Source organism: Peromyscus leucopus, chromosome 14 (genome assembly GCF_004664715.2).
Source record: "Peromyscus leucopus breed LL Stock chromosome 14, UCI_PerLeu_2.1, whole genome shotgun sequence".
NCBI classification, from domain to species: domain Eukaryota; kingdom Metazoa; phylum Chordata; class Mammalia; order Rodentia; family Cricetidae; genus Peromyscus; species Peromyscus leucopus.
The window spans coordinates 88,226,822-88,249,462 of record NC_051075.1 but is presented as its reverse complement, the minus strand read 5'-3'; the positions used below and the strand labels follow the sequence as shown (position 1 = coordinate 88,249,462).

At 36.9% G+C, this 22,641-nt stretch overlaps 1 protein-coding gene across 1 annotated transcript in view; it reads left to right on the top strand.

The window, feature by feature from the left end:
* The window catches only part of Bmp5 (bone morphogenetic protein 5), a 120,809-nt gene extending 98,829 nt beyond the window's left edge, over window positions 1-21,980 (top strand). The window contains exons 5-7 of the mRNA XM_028864962.2: window positions 12,308-12,384; window positions 16,002-16,112; window positions 20,133-21,980. Coding sequence (XP_028720795.1) covers window positions 12,308-12,384; window positions 16,002-16,112; window positions 20,133-20,282 — 338 coding nt within the window. The 3' untranslated portion in view covers window positions 20,283-21,980. The remainder of the gene's footprint in view (window positions 1-12,307; window positions 12,385-16,001; window positions 16,113-20,132) is intronic.
* The last annotated feature ends 661 nt before the right edge of the window (window positions 21,981-22,641 follow it).

The following is a 22,641-nucleotide window of genomic DNA, read 5'->3' as shown; positions in this document are numbered from 1 at the left end:
CAAATGGGTAGCTGATATCAATCTACTTTGATTTTAATTTATTCTCCTTCTGGTTGGAAAAGGAGATAAAAGTGTCACTAATTAGAAAGTATGCAACTGCCAGTGACCTAACTGCACACTTTATGCTGAGAAGGACCTTGGTTAGTCTAGGATATAAGACTAACCTCATGTTTTATATGAGGTAAAATTAGGTAAAATTGATGTCTAGATTATTACAAGAATCCTTTTCCATTATGAAAAATAAATTTGGATCATAACTATTTCTAGAACTTCTCAACTTAGTAAAAAAGTATTTGTTTACTGATAATGATGTATATGGTTCTCTTAACAGGTAACATATGTACAGTACTTTGCCCTAGCAAAGGGTGAGCAGATGCCTAGGACAGCCATGAGTCCCACTAGCAGTATTTTGGCAAATTAGAAATCTAATTTCAAATAGCCTTTGCTATTATTAAAAAAAACTTCATTTTTTGAGGTTACTTCAAAGTAACAAATCTCCTAGAACCTGAGATCGTCAAAGATGGAATTCATTCACCTTCCCGAATGTAGTTGCCAGATCACCTGGCATGTCTAGAAACAGAAGCAATAGGAGAGAATTATATATGGTACTACATTATACTGAATTAAATGCTACATATAAAATGAAGCTTTCAAATAAAGTTTCATTGAAGAATAATGGTAGTTTTATGCTACTTTGTTAAAGATACTCAGAAAATATTTAGTTTGGCAAAAAGTTATAGTCTCTGAATATGAAAATGGAGAAAAATAACCTTCTAAAGCCCCCTTTCCTTGCAAATACTAGCTTGTCAAAGTTATAGATGTATATTTTTCAGCGAGGAGGTTTCTGAATTTGACTGAAATGTTTTTAATTTAATGTAGCACTTTGCATCAAGAGAGGGGTTTTCTAAACTCTGAATAGAATAGTAAACAATTTTTGAGGAAACTGGAAAGCAGAAAGCACAGCCATGCCCTTATTATTCGAGCTTATAATTACTCTGGCAGAAGGTTCCAGTGACAGAATCATCAAAGTCCTTTTCCCTCTGGGCCCACTCTATTTATCTTCTCTTCTTGACCACAAAGTAACAAATGTACTTCTATAACCATAGATGAATAAAACACATGGAGCAAAAACCAGCAACCCTTTCCCCAGTTTCCTGACACATTTAGTGTACATGCTTGTTATAGTATAGACTGATATTTCCCCTTGCAGAGTTGGTCCTTGGCAAGCATCTCTGTGAAATATGTGGTGGATGGTTTTGAAGCTAGTTCATATTTTGATAATAAGAAAGTAGCTGGTTTTCTATAAGACTTAACCTTTCAATAGGTAATAATCAAGCAGACTGGAAAAGCCTCGTAGGATTTGGGCTAAAAGGCGGGACTGAAGGAAAGGGAATGGTAATATAAACAGAACACTTGATATTTGGGGGACTGGAAATGCCAGGTAAAATGTAAAATGATCCAAATATAAATAGTAAATGCCATAATAATACCAGGCTTTCATAATAAATGATGGAACAAAGGCTCCCTGACTAGTGTATGGGTGGATGCAGCTTTAAGAAAGAGTAATGATAGAGGTTTGTCAAATTGCAGCTCTTTTAGTGCATCTCATAAAATATTGGAAGTCTGAAAAAGCACAAAGCATAGGAAAATTATAATCCAGGTCAGGTCATTTTGACCATTTTACTTCACTTTTTTTCCTGTTTCAAGAACTTCTGTATTGGACATGGTGGTGTACTCACGTAATCCCATTACTCAGGAGGCTGAGGCTAGGAAATCCAGAATTCCAAGCCAACTTGAGTTATCTAGGGAAGCTGCAGAAACATAAAAAAGGAGGGGGAGGAGGAAGGGTGGGCAAAAAGAAGGAACGAAAGGAGGGAGGGAGGAAAGAGATAGAGGAAAATAAGATTCTTCCCTTAGGACTTTTCAGTGCTCTCTGTCCCATTCGTAATCCCATGGGAGAGCCTAGAAGAGTGTTTACCCCAAAGTAGGAGCCTACCAAATACCTACTAAACAAATCACTGTGTTGATCGCTCCCGGAAAACCAACTTCCTCATTCAAGTGAATATTCTTAGAACCATTGCTTCCAGAACTCTGTGGAGTTTGCTCCCATCTCAGTTCCTTCAGCAAGAAGGCTGGGCAGCAGTCCTGTGGATGATGTTGACAGTGTCACATTGACCATGCACAATGAATTTTTTTTTTAATTTTAAGTTTGGGTGGTAGAGGAAGGAAGAAAAAGCATTAGCCAAGTTTTAAATCAGCCATCCCTGTAGATACAGCAGCTATAGGTTGATAAGGTTTTCAAAGAACTCATGGACCTTGATGTTGTTTCAAGAGTTACATAAAGTGCTCAAAACAGCAGAGTATTGAGAGTCTGTGAAAGCTGACAGGAAAAAATGCCAAGTCTCAGCTCACGCCAGAACTGCTGGAAGACATTCTATCATGTGCTTAGTACGAAGGACCCTTGAAAGTGGGTCTGGTCTTGCAGTGGTCCTGCTTGAAGCCTTGATAGCTTCTCAGGGTAGTTCTCTCCCATAGTTAATCCTAACTCAAACATTCTGCACTTATTCTCAAATCAAATAAACATTACCTCTTGTCTAATGTATACAATGGAAACCTATGCCTCTTGAAACATATCAATCCAAACAAGGAAAGAGAATTAATTAAATTATCCAGAGTGCTCAATACTGTATTATCAGTCAAACTACACAAATGATATGTTTTGTGTATTTTAGAAGTGATTTAGTCATCTTCCCAGCAAAATGACCTGATTCTTTTAAAATGTTGCAGATTAAAAAAAAAAATACTAGAATTAGTGTAGGTAATCACATCACTTTTAATGAACGTTTTGCTTGTTTCTAAATGAGGTCTTTAAAATAAATACTGTACTGAAAATCCTGCAGTGCTACATGCAGGAAAATGTTTCCAATCTAAATGATTCCTATAGAAATTAACATTAAAAACTGATTATTCTGTGAATCATGAAATGTTTTAGAAACCTTTCTCAAACAATTATTCTGGCACACCCAATATGTCATTAGCTAGCCTTATTTCTTTATTGACATAATTTGTTTTTTTCTATTGTCTATCATTTAATACTGACTACATCACTTGCTAGTTATGTAGTTTTGGATATGACTGCCAGGTGACTGTTGATCCTATTTACTCAGTTTGTGAGTATGAAAACAGCGCAAGACCAGAAGTAGAAACAGTGAGTGGGAAAGATTTGGGAAACTTTCGTTTAGAGAAGTCTAGCAGATAGTAGGAATCTAAAGTTTGTAGACAAAATTTTATGTTAGTAGCCTCTAAGGTGTGAATGACATTTGTATGAGTACAGGGATGCTTGGCTACATAGAATTAAGGGAACATTCAAGGTAGGTGTTAATTTATCGGCTAATGTTTTGTGCCACAAATTTATACCCAGAAAAGCACAGATATCTCTATACAAATAGCAGCAACTCTTCTGGGTCAGGTTATATTTATTCAAGTTGATAATTTGCTGAGTATGGCCTGTCTCCCTTTTCAGGCTTATCAAAATTGCCCTCAAGAACATATCAAATTCACTTTATTGAGTAGTCTATTGTGAGCTTCCTTAGACTGTGTTCATCACTTTCTGTGAATAAATTAAATTTCTTGTCCTAATTCTCTAGTTGTTCACTTCCTGTTTTCTTTTAAAAGCTAAGAAAAAGAAGGCTAAAAATCTCTTTTGTTTTGAGACAGGGAATTTTCATTATCTAGTTCATTTAAATTGTTGTCATGCTTAAATGTTAAGTTCTGTTTTGGATTTCTCTCTTTCTCTCTCTCTCTCATATATATATATATATATATATATATATATATATATATATATATATTCATATATTCTATATATCTCCACACCTATGTGCCATTTATCTATCAACTCTATCTGCCATCTACCTTCTATATATCATCTACCTATGCCACCTCTTAAATGCAAACATTGCTAATACATACATGGAGTTTTTGATTACTTCAGTAGATTATCATCCCTTCGACTTTTGTCCAGCCTCTCTTCACATGCCCTTCAATAGTTAGTGTTCAGATCACTGAAAGCTTATGTAATCTTAGGATTTCTTTTTCTTTTTTTGGTTTTTCCAGACAGGGTTTCTCTGTGTAGCTTTGTGCCTTTCCTGGGACTAACTTGGTAGCCCAGGCTGGCCTCGAACTCACAGAGATCTGCCTGGCTTTGCCTCCTAAGTGCTGGGATTAAAGGCGTGCACTGCTGCCACCGCCCAGCATAATCTTAGGATTTCAATTTCCCACCTTTTTTTAACCACCTCCTATTTTATTGCCTTTTTGTTATTATTAAGTAAAAAATATGATATTTAAAAATTGAATTAATTTCACATTTTTGCTATAAATTGACCATGAAAATACTTAGTATTTGCAACGTTTGACATTATTTTCCCATTACTACCACAATCAAGAGATAAACCAGAGAAATATTATAATGCATGCATATGTTTGAAGTACGTTAGCTTACTTTTTGTAGTATTGACGTACCTGAACTCATTAGTAATTTCTATCATGACTTCATTTTTAATATTTAATATATTTTTATTCATTAAAATATACCATTTCCCTTAGTTCTTTTCCTTTCATCCCAGTCTTTCCATACATTTTTTCCATGCCCTCTCAAACTCCTGCCTCCTCTTCTTTAATTACTATTATTACACACACACACACACACACACACACACACACACACACACACACACATCTGTGTGCACATACAAGAATATATAAGTACAATCTCCTCAGTTCATTTAGTGTTATTGGCATGTACATGATTTTGGGGATCATCACTTAGTATTGGATAAGCATTTAGAGGGCTCATCCCTAGGGGAATATACTTCTACTTTAAGCATCCCTTAGTTACCTGGAGTACTTTGTTTAGGGGTGGAAGGCTTGTGTTTTTTCTTCCTTCCTCCCACTCCTTCTGTATTGACCACCTTACCCCAAGTAAGTCCCCTTCAGTCCCCCATTTCCCCCTTCACGTCATGTGTAACCTGCTATCTCAACTCTAGTGTTTCTTCTCTCTTCCCCCATGGCACCTTTTTGATATCTGAGTTTCTGTGGTTTCTCTGGGTTATAAAACTGACATGTGACACTATGGAGCCACAAACCCATAAATGAAACAAACATGTAGCATTTGTCTTTTTGAGTCTGGGTTACCTCATTCAGTTAAAAATATTTTCTACTTCACCATTCTGACTGAAGTGAGATAAAAGCTCAAGTCGTTTTAATTTGCATTTCTCTGATTTTGAAGGATGAACACATATCTCCTAACCATTTTTTACTTTTTCTTCTGCGAATTCTCTGTTTGTAGTCCATGATTTGACTCTGATTTTTGAGTTCATTGTATATTCTGGATATTAACCCAGCCATCAGATGTACAGTTGGCAAAGATTCTATGGGTATCCTCTTCATTCAGTTGATTATTTCTTTAGGTGAGATGAAACATTTCAGTTTGATGATGTCCCACCTGTCAGTTGGCCCTAATTTCTGGACAAATGGAGTCCTTTTCAGAGGTTTGTTTCTTACATTCATATCCTGTGGTGTGGCTATGTTTCTTCCAGAGATTACAGTGTTTCAGGTTTCGTATTGAAGTTTTTGATCCATTTGGAGGTGGTTTATGTGCAGGGTGATAGTGCAGGTCAAAGTTCACTTTTCTTTATATGGACATGGTGTTGTTCTAGCACCATTTGGTGAGGATGGTTTTTTTCCCCAGTGTATTTTTTGGGCATTTTTTGTTGAATATCAGATGGATGTAGTTACATGTACTTATGTTTGAGTCTTCTATTTTGTTCCATTGGTCTACATGTCCATTTTTGTGTCAGTATCATACTGTTTTTACTATTATGGCTCTGTAATACGATTTGAAATCTGTAATGGTAATCCCTACAGCATTGTTCTTTTTGCTCAGGATTGCTTTGGCTATCCGGGGTCTGTTGTGGTTCCAAATGAAATTTAGGGGTAGATATTTTTCTTAATTTCTGTGAAGAATGAGACAGGGATTTTGATCGCACCAAATCTATAATTTGTTTTTCAAACAGTGTTCATTTTCATATTATTAATATTACAAATAATATAATAGTTACAATTATGTACACATAATAATTATCATATATTAACATTAATGCTAATATTAATCTTACAATTGTATGAGCGTGGAAAGTGTTTGCATTTTACAATGTCTTTCTTTAGATATTTAAAGTTTTTGTTATAGAGATCTTATTACCTCATTCATTGTGTTTCTTTCTAGTTGTTTAATTTTCTTTGAGTCTATTGTAAGTTGGAATGTGTTCATGATCACTGCATCTATTGAAATTCTCATGTGATTTTTGTCTTTAAGTCTGCTTATGTGATTTATTACAATTATTTTCTTGTGTATGTTGATTCAACCTTGTATCTTTGGGATAAGGCAAACTTGGTAAAGACGAATAATGTTTTTGATATATAGCTGTATTTTGTTTTCAAGCATGGTACTAAAGATTTTTGAATCATGTTCATCAGGATTATTGAACTATAGTTTTCTTTTTTTTTCCCATTGTCTACCTGGTTTTGGTATTAGAGTAATACTGGCTTTGTAGAATGTTTGGAAGTGCTCTTTCTGTTCCTGTTTTTTAAAAATTATTTAGGAAGTATTGCCTGTAGATCTTTATTTGAATATTTGATAGAATTCTGCTGTATATGGGCCTTTTAGAGTCAGAAGCCTTTACATTACTGTTTCAATCTTCTCATATGTCGTGTTTAGGTTGTTCATCTCTTTTTGTTTTAACTGTGGTGGTTTGGATGAAGCTAGAAATTCTTCCTTGTCTTTAGGTTTGAACTGAATGGAGTACAGGTTTTTAATATATTCCCACATAATATTCTGAATTTATTTGGTGTCTGTTGTTTCTCTTTTTATTTTTGACTGTGTTGATTTGGATCATCTCATTCTTTTAGTTAGTTGGACCAAACATCTTGTTTACTTTCTTTTAAAGAACCTGTTCTTAGAACCATTGAGTCCTTGAATTATTCTATTTTTTCTATTTCTTTAATTTCTGCTCTGATTTTTATTTCTTGCTGTGTACTGGATTTGGGTTTGGTTTGTTGTTTTTCCAGATTCTTGAGTTGCATTGTTAAATCATTTTTTTGATCTTTCTTATTTTTTTAATGTAGGCACTTGGAGCTATAAATTTTCATCCTAGGGCTCCTTTTAATGTGCCCCAGAGGTTTTATTGTGTTGTGTTTTCATTTCATTTAGAGCCAGGAATTTTTTATTTTATTCTTGATTTCTTTTTTGACCCATTCATCATTCAAAAACAAGATTTTAATTCCTATGAGTTTGTGAACTTACTAGAGATTTGTTTGCTGTCTACTTTAAGTTTTATTGCATTATGGTCATATAGAACAGAGGGAGTTATTTCAAATTTTCTGAATTTTTAAATACTTGTTTTGTGTCCCAGAATGTAGTTTATATTATAGAAACTTCCATGGCCTGCTGAGTAGAATATATAATCATTGGTGTTTGGATAGACTATTCTGTAGATATGTCCATTTGATGTATATCATTTAATTCTGATGTTTCTCTATTTATTTTTTTGTTCAGACGACCTATCTATTGGAGAAGGTGTAATATTAATATCACATACTGTTATTGGTTTGATGTTAATCTTTTTCTTTAATTCTAGTAGTAATTTTTAAATGAAATTGTGTTTACCAGAGCTTGTTGCATATATACTTAGGATTGCAATGTCTTCTTGATTAATTGTTTCCTTTAGAAGAGTGAAGTGTCCTTGTTTATCTGCTCTGATAGGTTTTAGTTTGAAGTATATTTTGTCAGATATTAGGAGAGCAACACCTGTTTGTTTCCTGGTCCCATTTTATTGGAATCCCTTTTTCCATCCTTTCATTTTAAGGTGAGGACTCTCTTTAAAGCTGAGTTTCTTGGAGACAACAGAAGGATGAATTTCCATCCAAACAGCCTTTGTCTTTTGATTAGAGAGCTTAGGCCATTAATGTTTGAAGTTATTATTGAAAGGTATGTGTTGATTGTAGTCTTTTTTTGTTTTGCTATTTTAAATCATACTTTGTGTTTCAGTAATTGGAGGAGTTTCTACAGTCTCTTGGTTATGTTCACTCCTTTCTTCAGTCCAAAGTATTTCTTCCTATATTTTATTTAGAGTTGGTGTGATGGACATCATTTGTCTTAGCCTGTTTGGATCATGGAAAGCTTTTCACTTTTCTTCAACTCTAGTACATAGTTTTGCTGGGTTCAGTAATCTTAGTTGATAATTGTGGTTTTTAGAATTTTGAATACATTGCTTTGGGTTCTTCTGGGAAACCTGAAGAAGTTTCTATTGAGGAGTTAGCTGTTATTCTAGTGGGTTTTCTTTAGGTGTGACTTGTGTTTTTTCTTTTGCAACTTTCAAGAAAATTTCTGTTCTCTGTATATTTAGTGATGAAATTATGATTTGCCACAGGGTCTTTTCTGGTCTTGACTAATTGTTGGGGTTCTGTTTGCTGGTCTTTTCTAGTTGGGGTTCTGTTTGCTGGTCTTGTCTAGTTGGGGTTCTGTGTGCTTCTTGTATTTCTGTGGATAGATACGCTTTTTCGTAGTTTATGGAAGTTTTCTTATATGATCATGTTGAAGATCTGGTCTTTGCCATTGACCTGTGATTATTCTCCCTCACCTATGTGTATAAGTTGAAGATTTTGTCTTTTGGATGGTGTCCCACATTTCCAGCTTGTTCCTTTCCCATGCTTTAAAAAATTTAATATTCTCTGCTTCCTTGTTCTAGTTCCTCCACCTTTCTTCAAGTCCCAAAGTTCTGTTTTCTACTTGATCCATTGTGTTTACAGAATCTTTTGATTTTTTTTAAGTTGAGTTATTTAGTTTTTCAGTTACAACTTCATTTCAGCTTGAGTTCTTGTCAATGTTTCTATCTCTTTATTGAATCCTGTCATTTCATTCAGACTTATGCTTGTATTTTCTCTCATATCCCTCAGGTAATTATTCACTCTGAGTTTATTCTCTTTAATTTCATGGAGCTGTTTGTATCTTCTTTAAATTCCTTGAATTCTTTGATAAAGTTTGTGATTTTTTCTCTTAGCTTCTGTGTCCTGGGTTTCATCTATGTAACTGATGGAGAATATTTCTAACAGGACTGGTGGATTTCGCAGGAGTGTGTATGGTGTCTTGATCCTTTGTATTATTTTTTTATATGAGATCTGGTCATGTGATCTTCTATTGTTGGTTGTAGATCTGATGTGGACACAACAGGTTAGGCTGGTGCCTAGGATGTGCCACCCGGCCTAAACCTGGAGGTTAGGAAATGTGTAGATTGGGCTCATCAGGCTAGGCCAGGCTTTGTTTGTGAGTTCAGGCATAGGGCTGGGAATTGGTAATTTACAGACAGGGTAAGGTCAGGAAGACTTGCCAGTCTTGGCCAGTGCACAGGATTGTGGGCCTTTCTGAGCCTTAAGGATGGAAATGGCACCAACTGCTCCCATGGTGATTAGAGTTGGGAAGAGTTGTGAAAGGGGGAACTCATGGAGGTCACATGTGTCTTCATGTCAGGTGGCCTGGCCTGGTGGGTATGGGGTCTGATGAGTTACAAGGAGGGAGAGAGAGTGGTATGGGGTCTGATGAGTTACAAGGAGGGAGAGAGAGTCCAGGAGAAGGTCAAGATTCCTGGCAAGAAGCTGTGGGCAGAATGGAGTTGGGCACATGACTTCATTTGTAGACCTGTTCATCAACAGTAGAATTATGTCCACTTCATTTAATCTACTAAGGACTGCCAATTGCTATTTTTAAAGCTATAAACATAATTCCCTTGCCCCTTTCCCTGCAGCTTAGTTTGCCAACTATGAGCATGCACCTAACTCCAGACCTTGCTGATGTGGCTAAAATATTTACTTCACTCAGTAACCATTAATTTTTATTTCTGACAGAGTAAGCATATGGATACAACTCTCCATGACATCAGACTCTTGGAACAAGAATCCATTATAAACTTAATTACTCATTACATTTATGTGAGATAATATATATCTCACTTAGTCTTTATGAAACTACATTAATTAAATGAGATCTTTGGGCTTTTAATTTTATTCACTTTCTTTTTTTTATAAACATGTAATTCTAATAACCATACATGTGGTCTCTATCTGTCTGTCTGTCTGCCTGTCTATGTATGCATGTATGCATGTATGTATGTATGTATGTATGTTTCTTTCTTTCCATCTATCTATCTATCTATCTATCTATCTATCTATCTATCTATCTATCTATCAATCAATGTGCATGTGTGTGTTTGTAATGTAGTCATTTAATGTTAATCATTAAAAACACCTTTCCACTGCCTGAGTAGAATTGTTGAAAGCTATTATTCAGATTAAGGTAGAAACTTTCCTGAAAGCAAGAGGACATAATCTTAAAACAAATTTTCTTCACTTTTCACTATTAACATATGTTTATTCAATTATTGCTTAAGAGGAAAATCTGCTCAAATTTTAATTACTCTTTTATTTTCTAAATTGACATCAAATAAATAACAATTTGAGGTAATCATAAAGACAACTGAGTCACCATTTGGTTCCTGATGTGAGACTCTTTCATTAGCAGTTGAATCATTAATTTGGAAGGTGAAATAGTCACACAAGCTTTCTTTGAAGTAAATTATATTGCTTTCCAATTTTCCCTCTTTCACAATAATAAATAATAAAAATCTTTTATAATGGTATTTGTAAAAACTGAGAAAATTCCAGAGACAACATCAAAAATGTTCTGTACAGTTTTATATTTTTGAGATATTTTTCCTTTATTTCAGATGCAAGAGTAGAGTTTTACATTTATATTTAACTTTTTAAAAATTATAAAATTTTTAATATTTTGAATGCATTGCAAAATATATAATAGAAACAATGTCTCTGTCTTAATTACTCATGGAAACTATGGAAAATAAGTTCATTAATTCTCCAGATATTTATGAAATGCACATTATGTATCAATTATTATTTCTCATACTTGGTGTACATCAATGAACCAGAGTTAAACAGGTTGTCTTGGTGAGGATTTATTCAATGGAGGCAATACAGATAAGAAGTTATGCATGTGATGAATAAATAATGGCAGAGAATTTCCCAAAGTGTAAGTGAAACACTAAATCAGCCTAACCAAGGTAAGAGCAATGAGAACTATCGGGGTCAGAGTTACAATATTTAAATGTGCTAGTTAGTGAAAGAGTCCTTCAAAGATGGTGCTTAAAAAAATACTAAAGATACAGCAGTTAGCCATGTGGATGTCCAGGCAAGAAAATATCAGGAAAAGACGACAGCAAGCATAAGGACCCTAAATGAGGTCTAAATTGAACTTTGTGTGTGACAGGAAGTAGTTGTTATGGCTAGAATGAGGTGAAGGAGGAGAAGGATGACTGGAAATGAGTGAGAGAGGAACTGGGTCCCACACACACCAAGCCTCTAACCATTGTGCAGACATTTCCCTTTCGGTGGTATTAGAACCAGAGCAGGGTTTCTTTTGGACAAATGCATAATTAATTTGATAACAGCCCACTTGGGGTACAAGAGGAGAAGGGGAGAATACTGGTCAGGATACTTCGGTAATCCTGGCTAGTGATGGTGTTTTGGTCCAGGAGCAATGAAGGAGAGAGTGAGCAAGTGGGGTTGAAATCTGTTTGAAAGTTGTGTGGGTGAATTCCTGATAGATTGGATGTGAGAATGAGAGGAAAAAGGAGTGGGTTTCCTGAGCTTTTCGTTTGATTGATTTTTGCCTGGATTCTTCCATTAGCCATGAGTGAAGATGCCTAAAAGTGGACGTGTTTTGGAGTGCTGCTCAGAAACTCAAAATAGAGTATCTTATATTGATGATACTTATTTAAATAAAATCTCCAAAGACACTGGCATCTTCTCTGAAAGCTCCTCTTCAGAAAATATTGTACGAATATGCACCACATACTCATGTGAAGTACCACTGATGTGACTGAATTCATGAAGGATCACACAGTTAATAGTTGGTACTGTGAAGGGCAGCACCAGCCTATGCCTGACATATAGGTGGCAATAGAATTTTTTCAGAACCTTCTAAAGCAAATACTATTCTACATTCTACAAAAGTATCTTCACTGAGTGATACAGCTAAAATTCTCAGTTAAGAGTCAAACTCATGCTTAACATGTACAATCTCTTCCTTATCCATAATCTCATAACAGAAATTGTATAGCTCTATACCCAATAGGCAGTCATTTGTTTAAAACAGAAGTTTTGGGTTTTCTTTAATCTGCAGATTATAATACCAGTGAACAAAAACAAGCCTGCAAGAAGCATGAACTCTATGTGAGTTTCCGGGATCTGGGATGGCAGGTAAGATTGTTCAATCTATGTGTTTCTTTTCTGTTTTACCTTAAGTGCTTAGCAAGTCATAGTCTTTGTTAGTAATTGTTCCAATATAATAATCATTTTTGAAGACTATTCAGCATGTGGCTCACACACATCATTTTCATTTCCTTATTATTATTTCCTTATTGGAACATAATGAGTTGGGTTTAACAACCATCTAGGGAAATATAACATTCTTAAATTTAAGAATGGATAAAAGCAGTATTGTTCTTTAAATATCCCAAGTCTTTTGTTTTGCATGAGTCAAAGTCTCATTATGCAGCCCAAATGTCTTTGAGCACTCCTTCTGCCTCAGTGTCCCATGTACTGGGATTATAGGCGTGTATTACCATGCCCTGCATATATAATAAACATTTATTAATTTATTTATTTGCACACACATGCATGTAAATGTCTGTGAGCATGTGTTCAAGCCAGAAGAGACCATCACATGTCTTGCCCTATCACTTTCCACCTTTACTCTTTGAAATAGTTATCTCTCACTGAATCTGGAGCTCATTGTCTTTGGGGTTATGCTGGCTGCCAGTAAAGGCCAGTGATTGTTATGTATCTCCTACACCAGTGTAGAAAATCCTGGGATTATAAGCAAGCATGAAAGACATGCCCCCCACCTTCCAGACTTTTACCTAGGTACTGGGTACCCAAACTCAGGTCCTCATGCTTGCCCACCCAGCTCTCTTACCCACTGAATCATCTCCACAACACCTGCAGAACTTTTAATGTAGTATAGATGTCTACATTAGTTCCATTAAGGATCACAGTTCTGTCTAGGAAATAGAATTTCCAACTATAAAGTTTAAATCATAAGGCAGGTTTGCCCAAAATATTTTTCTTTCACTTATAATTCATATTAAACTCAAATGATAGATACACATACAGAAAAGCTGGGATCAGGTGCACTGAGTGCTCCTGATGGAGATACACCAGCAGTAGCCCAGAAACTCAGTGCATTTATTACATAAAGTGTGAATGAATCTAGGTGTGTGTGGGGGCTCTATGGAGGGGAGACGACTCAGGCTGTAGTCATCCTGGAGGAGGAAGCTGCAGTTGATTTTTTCTGTACATAGTGTCAACATCTGTACTCATTCCAGGGGAAGGCCTTGCCATTCCCAGGAGTCTGAGGCACTGGGGTCTTTGACAAAACCACACTCATGTTAAAAATATACATTCACCCTGGACTTCATCTGCTCTAAATATCTCCCCCTTTCTTATTGCTTAGATGGTCAGGGTGTCTTCACTCTGAGTCCCGGGTTGGTTTGGTTCAATGCTCAATGCCAGACTGTAAGGACCACAAAGGAGAAACAAACAGCCATCACGCCCAACACAAACAACATGGCAAGCTTTACTCAGTTAAAGAGATTGGAGCCTTGAAGCTCATCAAGGATCACTTTTGCAATATTAGCTGGGGAGACAATCTGGCCATAAGCCTTTCGCAATTCTAGGCTGTGCCAATGTATTTGGGCCATATCTACAGTGTTGTTATTGTGTGTTCAAACATGCTAGAGGTTGGTATTGACTAATTCCCAATTATATTTGCTTTCATTATAAGAGCTGCTGTCACACATATGTGTTGGTAAGCTGTGGTAATCAAATCCAGTCTGATATCTGGATGCAACCCTCCTTTATCCACACTGATGTCAGCAATGACCAACTGATAGTATTAAAAATGTTGGTGACAGCTGCCAATTTCCATAGTTCCATATAATATCCTTTGTCTAGCTGGAGACTGGATGAATGCCAAAACACTGTATTGTTACTTATGTGGAGCCATTAGTGGTCCATTGAATGACATTAGTGCCACTAACATTATGTGTTTGAGTGGTGTCTAACAAGCAATGTCTCCAGGGAGCACAGCCAGGGACCCACTATGTGCACTACAGCTTTTCAGTGGGGGTGGGTGATGAGAGATGTTGTATTCTGTGGAGGCCTCAAATTCATATTTAACATGGGTACCATTCCATAGCAGAATGGCTCTCCAGGTCTCTTTAAGAGGAATGCCCCAAGGGGATGATAAAGAAAAACCACATTTGAGTAAAGTCACATCCATTTCAAATAGTTGAATGGAGCCCATTAGGACACCAGGTAGTTAGAGAAGTGCCCTCCAAAACTGAGGGAATCATTAATATAAACAAGTATGGAAAGATGTGACGAAGCCATTGGATGGATAGATAGACCCAGCTGGCTTCTCTTTGAACTAGGCTTATCTGCATGGGCATAACCACTAGATGTATCAGAAATATAACTGCTGGGTTATTTCTCTACCCTAGGTCTTATGCTCCCTCTTCTAACATTTGGTTTTGATTCTATGGATTAGGTCACCCAAACACAGGAAAGCAGTTAAAACCATTAATATCTTCCTCCAAATCTCTTGCCCTAAAAGAAGTTTGCTGTCAAGGAGTGAGTTTATCTCCCCTTAAACCTCCCTGCAACCCAGACCCAAGGTGCAATTCCACCACAGGTTGGAGACTGCATCCCCATAGCTCCTTCCTCAGTATGAGTGTCTGGGCATGTCTCCTGAACACAGTCTAAACACTGATGCAGTTGTAATGTTCTTACCCTTTTACCTTATTACCATGGTTCCTCCAAACTCCTTCAGAGCACAAACACATAACCATCTCTAGAGCCTGCTCATCCTGGGGTTTACAGTCAACGTACAGAAATGCTCTTCCCCTCACCTTTGTTGCACACTTGCTCTGGTCACTGTAGTTTTCCCTTGCTTACCTGATGTGAGTTCCCTGAAGTCAAAGACCCACATTGGATACCACAGGCCTTGGCCTGCAGGGCTTTGGTATTGACCTGACTGGAGTGACTGGAATGAAGAAATGACAGATGTACAAACAGAAAAGGTGGGACCAGACGGGTCATGTGCTCTGATGGAGATGTACCAGCAGCACCCAGGAAACTCAGTGCTTTTTATATCCAGATGAAGAAGGAGATGTGGGCTAACGGATCTTGATAGGGGCGTCTCTGGAGGTGAGCAGTCGCAGCTGTGGTCATCCTGGAGGAGGAAGCTGCGGCTGATATTTTCAGCACATGTTGTCAACATTTATACTTTGACTGGGGGAAGGCCATGCCATTCCTCTGAGCCTGACCCAGGGAAGGTTTTGCCATTCCTCTGAGCCTGACCCAGGGAAGGCTTTGCCACTCCCATGTGTCTGAGTCACTGGGGTCCTTGACATAGCCATGTTCACATCAACAACACAGATTCACTCAGGACTTCATCTACTCCCTGCATTTTCTGGTTCACTTCAATGCCCCGGAGTTAATCATTTCCAGTTTAAACAATATTTAGAATGCTGTTTTGTGATCATAGTTTTATTCTCAAACATAGAATGATTAATGTATACTTTGTTTTATATACTAACCTCTTGGGAGAAATTGGAAATGACCATTTCTAGTGAAAATATTTGTACTTTTGTTGTAAATGTCAACTAAAAATTAAAGGATGTAGAAGAAGCTGGATTTTTTGAATAATGGTTGGACTAAGGAAGAAACTTATTCAGGTAGAATGTCTTCTGAAGAATTATCTGTCTTGACTGTCACTCATCTGATATTACTTCTCTTGATTTTATACATTTCAGGATTGGATTATAGCACCAGAAGGGTATGCTGCGTTTTATTGTGATGGAGAATGTTCTTTTCCACTTAATGCTCATATGAATGCCACCAACCATGCCATAGTCCAGACTCTGGTATGTTCTATGCTTACGGTATAGAAACTGGTTTATAATACAGACACAGTAGAGGTTTGTTTTAAAGAAAATTTATTTATCAACCTCATGTTCTTAAATTCCTTTGTAACTTGTAGCTGGGGGTGACAATGGTGGGTATGGTAAGAAATTCAGATTGGTTTAAAATCAATAACCCTGGTTTCAGAAATGGGACAAATTCAGCTGGGAAAACTGAAGTATTAAATAAAGTAGCTACTCTGTACAGATTTCATTACTACACAGTGATTAGCCAGATGAGTTTTAAACAATAATTCACTAATCATCTTTGCTGAAACATTGAATAACAACTGCACTGAACTTCATCTGAGAGCTTTTGACATAATTATTTCAAGCAAGTTCTAAATATATATTGGTATTACAGTCATTGAATATCATGTACAAGTAGTAGAATAATTTCTATTGATTTTTCTTTCTCAGTTCTTTTTTTATGTCATTTTAAAAAGAAAATTATCTTATCTTTTTCTTCTTCCATAGTTCCAAATATTTGCAGTGATTACATTTCTAGTAACTTCAACATATTCCTGTGCTTAAGACAGTGAAATATTGACTCAGGGATCTGTGATTGGATTCCATTTAATGAACACAATCCAGCCTCTCTTGACATACTGATGTACTAGAGGGTAATCTCTGGAAGACAGAAGTCTCCTAGGAGGTGCACTAGATTATGTTATAGGATTGCTGTTTAGTGTCTGGGTTAACACGAAAACCATGATTATGTATCAAGGAGAAAAAGTAGAGAACACAGTTGTAGGACCACAAAGCCCTGATAGAAGTGGAGTTCTTTTGTTGATGGCAGAACAACCCTATTGTGCAAGGGAGGCTTATTTAGTAACCTCTGCTGCAAACTCTTAGATTTGGTATTTGACCTCTAAAGTTTACCTTTCCCCTTAAATCCATTTAAACTTGAAAGCTGGTGGACAGAGTAGCTAGTTTCTAAATAAGGACTCACATTAATATAATATAATATGATATGATATAATATAATATAAAATATATAAATATAAGCAGACATATCAAATACTTGAATTCCTTGATGCTTACCTGGTTGCACTCTTGACTTAAAAGATGCTGTAGACTCCCCTGGCTTGTCTGAAGTGCTTGTCTATGGTGGGTAAGCATGGGTTTTATAAAAACTTTTAGAAATAAAACCAGGGAGAGGAGAAGAAAGAAAGAAAATAAACATTTTAATAGGCAGTGGTAGTGCATGCCTTTAATTCCAACACTTAGGAGGTAGAGCTCAGTGGATCTCTGAGTTCGAGGCCAGCTTGGTCTACAGAGTGAATTCCAGGACAGCCAGGGCTATATAGATAAACCCTGTCTCAAAACAAACAAACAAATGTTCTTTTCATGAGATAGTCCATTTTAATGACAGTATGTGGATCATAAAGTTAATTCCTGGGGAGAATTAGCATCAGCTGTGCCTCACTTCACAAATACTTATTATTATGGGTTAGTATTTTTGAGCAATGAGGTGCAGACAGGCTCTGCAAGGGCACTGTACTCAGACCTCTACTGGTAGATTGAGAAGTATGCTGATGATATGCTGATGATTCCTCTTTTGAAGGAACAGTCATGATCACTATATATGTCGTGACAGAGAGGAACAGCTACTGTCTATGTGCTGAATAGTTTTATGCCACCTTGACACAAGCTAGAGTCGTTTTGGAAGAAGGAACTTCAATGAGAAAATGTGTCCTGCCCCATTCCCTCAGATTGACCTGTGGCCAAGCCTGGAGTACATTTTCTTGATGGATGATTGATGTGGGAGGGCTCAGATCATTATGGATGGGTCTCCTCTGGGCTGATGGTACTGAGTGCCAACAGGCTGAGCAAGCTGTGAGGAGTAAGCCAGAAAGCATCATTTCTCCATGGCCTCTGCTTCAGCTCTTGCCTCCAGACACCTGCCCTGATTTCCTTGAATGATGAGCTATAAATTGTCAGATGAAATAAACCCTTTTCTCTTTAAGTTGTTTTTGGTCATGAAGCATCATCGCAGCAATAGAAACCCTAACTAAGACAACTTGTGAAATAATGCTACTTGATTTCTCAAAATTCTTGATCTGTTTTTGTTTTTGTTTGTAAAATAATGATGCCTGACTAAGAAGGCAGAATTTTGCTTTCTTAGATATGTATCCAATATGGCAAAGTTCCCTCAGGCTAAGCATTAATACTGTTGGAAAAAAAAATCCTTCGTCAAATACTCCTCTTTTCTTATTTGCTTTTTCTTATAAATACATAAATATCTTAGTTCTTATGGCTATAGTCTAGAAGTGGTATCAAAGAGAAAACAAAAAGAAATCCTCATGTGACATTGGAAGACTTTTTTCTGTGTTGCACATATTCTCCTGGTATAGAAGACACATCATTGCAAAGCCCAAGCTCACAGGCAAATGTGACTTTCGTGTTTGTGGTGCTGTGAATTTGTAACATTTGTCCCGTGAAGGACGTTGAATGGGAGGACAGGCATGGTTTTTGTTAAAGAAGAGCATGTTGTGACTAATACGTTCGAAGAATCATTCAAGAACAATCCATTTTGTTTGGAGTGGCTGCTTATTGAGGCTGCCAAGGCCATTGAAACCTGGGGGTTATCAATCATGCCTGTGAGGGTTATGGGAGATAAAGCTGATGGGGAATATAAACTGCATCTCAAATCCGGAAAAGCTCTCCAACTTTTAGTTTTGTGAGGTCTTTGGAAACTTCACGTTCCTGTGGAGTCACTCTTCGGTCCGATGTTTTTGCTCTCATGCAGGCCTCCTACATCATTTCAGCCAGAGCATGTGAAGCCAAAACTCTAAGAGGCTGTGTTTGCTTTTTTGTAGATCCCTTAAGGCTCATCAAGGGGACTTCCCATAAACTCCTTTGGGGGAAGGGCCAGAGTAGGTGGGAACCATATTCTGGCTTCTAGCTCAATTATAACTTACAGGCAAACTGCCAGTCTGGTCAAAATGAGTACCAAGCTTTTATTTAAGCACTTCACTTTTCCATATAGCTACATTTTCAGTCTTTTAAGGGAATGGATATTCAATTTGCCAACTATCTGGACCCCTTGCTTCAGCCTCAGCTTGCTTTTTGGCAGTTTTCTAAGGAGTGTATGGGGAAAGGAAAACGGTGTTAAACTCCAGTCAGTCCAGTAAAAAGTCTATGAAGAAGAGTTGAAATTGTTGCTCTAAAACAAGTACTAGATTTATTTTAGATCTTTATTCTCCTCTCACACATTACATCCTGACCACAGCTCCCCCACCCTCCATTCCTCCCAGTCCTTTCCTCTACCTCTTGACATCAGATCAACTCCTCTTCTGTTTCCCTTTAAAAAAAAAAGGCCTCCCAGGGATATCCACCAAACATGGCCTAATGAGCCTGGGAACACACCCTCATATCAATGGCTGTACACGGCAACCCAGTAGGAGAAAAAGGGTCCTGAGTGCAGGCAAAACAAGAATAGATTTTATTTCATTGTGGTTTTTAGCTTATCTTCACCATGTAGGAGTAAGACTTGGCACAATGTTTGTGATGCATTGTTTATCTATCCTATTACAATATCCTGCAGACTTAAAACTTTCTGTCATCCAAGTGTGTCTGCACTCACTTGAGCCCACAGCCTGTTATTTTTTGTAGTGTACACAGAAGATACCCACTCAGTTAAAGCAGGGCAGTGCTAAGTGTCATGTTCTCCCCCCCACACTCCCCTAGGAAAATTCCACTGAATATTCCACACAGAGCTTGCCTTATCTGATGGGCTGCATTTCAAGCCCCCAATACTAACTTAGAACAGTTTGATTCTTAGTGCTTGTTGATGGGGAACACATCCTGTTGAGCGGCCCTCTGATCCCCACTCATCTCTATTATATACAGGAGTCAGATGATGAATGTGCTTGCCTGAGAGTCATAATAGAAGCATTGGATTCTTAAAGCTGTAAATAAAATGTTTACCCCATTTCTCCAAAAGACACGTTTTTCCTTTTTATTTTCTTTCTTTTCCAGGTACACCTGATGTTCCCTGACCACGTTCCCAAGCCTTGTTGTGCTCCAACCAAACTAAATGCCATCTCTGTTCTGTACTTTGATGATAGCTCCAATGTCATTTTGAAGAAATACAGGAACATGGTAGTACGTTCATGTGGCTGCCACTAGAACTAATTGTGGTAATAACAAAACTGTATTGTTTTCATGACTGCAATTTTAAAAAAGGAGATAAATGGGGACTTTGTTAAAATCTGCCCGGGTCATTTCATCTCTCTATGTATAATATTATGTATATACACTTTTTATTTATTTAAAAATATGTATTCTCTTTTGGATGCCTTACCAGTAAAATCTATTTTAAAGGTTCCTATATTATAGAACAGATTCCTACTCTAACTTTTGATGGGGTGTGCTGAGTCCAGCTTAATTCTATGTCAACATTTTCCCCAATACTATTATAAATAATTTTCTGATATTAAGTAGAACTCCTTTGACAGTTTAATGTTGTTGAAGGGAAATGAATACATTTGGTTATATTGCACCAAAGAAAACTAAAATAGAGTATTTAGAAATAAAGTTTTAAAAACTAGCAACCAAAACTAAAAAACCAAAACATTGCTTGGCTAAATGAATATTTTCTTTTAGCACTTACACTCCATTGGCTAAAGAGAAATGTTGAACTGGATTTGAATAAATAGACGGTAGGCAGGACACAGGAGCTGCAGGACTGCATAACTGTTCGAACTGTTCTCATTAATGCAATTGGTGCAACTCTAGGAGCATGCTGCTTGTTGCTTCTGGGTTGTAGGTTTTTGTTTTCTTTGCAAGAAGGTCAAAGCTTCAGAAATTCTCTTGGCACAGGCTTGAGTCTATGTCCACAAGTTTCCAAACCAACACTAAAAAGCACAGTACAACCTTACCTCAGATGAATCGTACCTGACCATTGTCTAGAACACTGCTGCTACAGTGTTGTTTTTTCCTTGTTTAAAACTTAGTCCAAAGTAAAGAAATATTTGCATGTACTCCATTTCCCTCCCCACAGACAGGAGTCACTTCATGCATAAAATGTGTTGGAATGGATGATGCCAACAGAGACATTCCCGTTCACTCACCTTTGTAATAGACTTTGCTGGTTGATGTGATGCAAATGATTTTATTTAGGGTGAAACCATTGAAATTAAGCCGAAGAAAAAAATAAATCACTGAATGGCTTTGACAGAATTGCCTTTTTAAAGCAGCTAAAAGCCATTTTTCATATTTTTGAGAATAAGTTCAGTTGCAAACTTGATTTTACAAAGGGATTTTGAAAGCCTTCCTCTAAGCTATGAATAAGGACAATAGGGAAGGTTCTGGAGCGGTGTGAAAGTGTGTGTGTATATGTGTGCGCATGCTCTTCTCTCTGGTGTTAATTTATTTTATCTGTGTTGAAACGGTTACTGGTAACTAAGGTCTTCAGCACACACTGACTTGTTGAGGAGCGGGTTTTCAGGTTGATCACTTTCTGCTGCTGTTAAGCTGCATGATAAGGCTTGTAACAGTCGACTGAAAATATTCGTAAAGCACCGTTTCTTAACCATCATCCACAGCCTTCGAACAGAAGTCTATCATTAGGAATTTCCAAAAATTGTGGCTTGTTTATAATTCAGATATTTTACAATGTTTTTAAACACAGTTTACAGTATAGAAAATATGGTATTGACTATATTGGGGGGATACATTAAGTAATATATTTTTAGTTAATAAGTTAATAGTATACCATTGAGGCTAAGACTAGAGGTTAAGAAATAGAAATCTATTATATTATTCTTTAAATGTGCTACTTGAATGTATGTTTACATTTAAAATATATTAAACTTGTGATGCCAACCTCTGTTGTTTTTGTTTTTGTGTGTGTGTGGCATAGTTCTTTATTTAAAAAAAATATAAAATGTAAGTGTATCCTATACTAAAATATTTACCAGATGTAAAACATTTTAATTACATGGGTCATCACTTCCTTTCAACTGATAAGGCCCTTTTGTACTTTTCATGGCTAACTGACTATTGAGAGGACAAAACACCAGCCTATGAATTACAGTTAAAAAAAAAAAAACCCTGTCCAAACAAAGAAATATTTAAAATAGCAAAAATAATCAGAGTGGAAAATATCTTAGCTTGTTCTTGCTCATCTAGAACAAGAAATAAGAAGGACTATAAATGGGGCTGTGAAGGTGGCTTAGTGAAGTGTTATCATGGAAGCCTGAGGACCTGAATCCAGGCCCAGTACCAAGCAGATGTGATGTGACTTGTAGTCTTAGTGCTGGGAAATAGAGCCAGCCAGCCATCCCAGTTGGTAAGGCTCAGGTCCCAGTGAAAGATCCTGTGTCAACAAACAGTGTGGGTATCTCCTCAGGAAGCCTTCACTTGTGTGTGCACACATATACACATGAAAACACATGAGCACATACATGCATGTATACATAGAAACACTCTAATTGACGTTGATTTTGTATCTTCCAAAAATTATATGTATGTGTACTCATGGTGG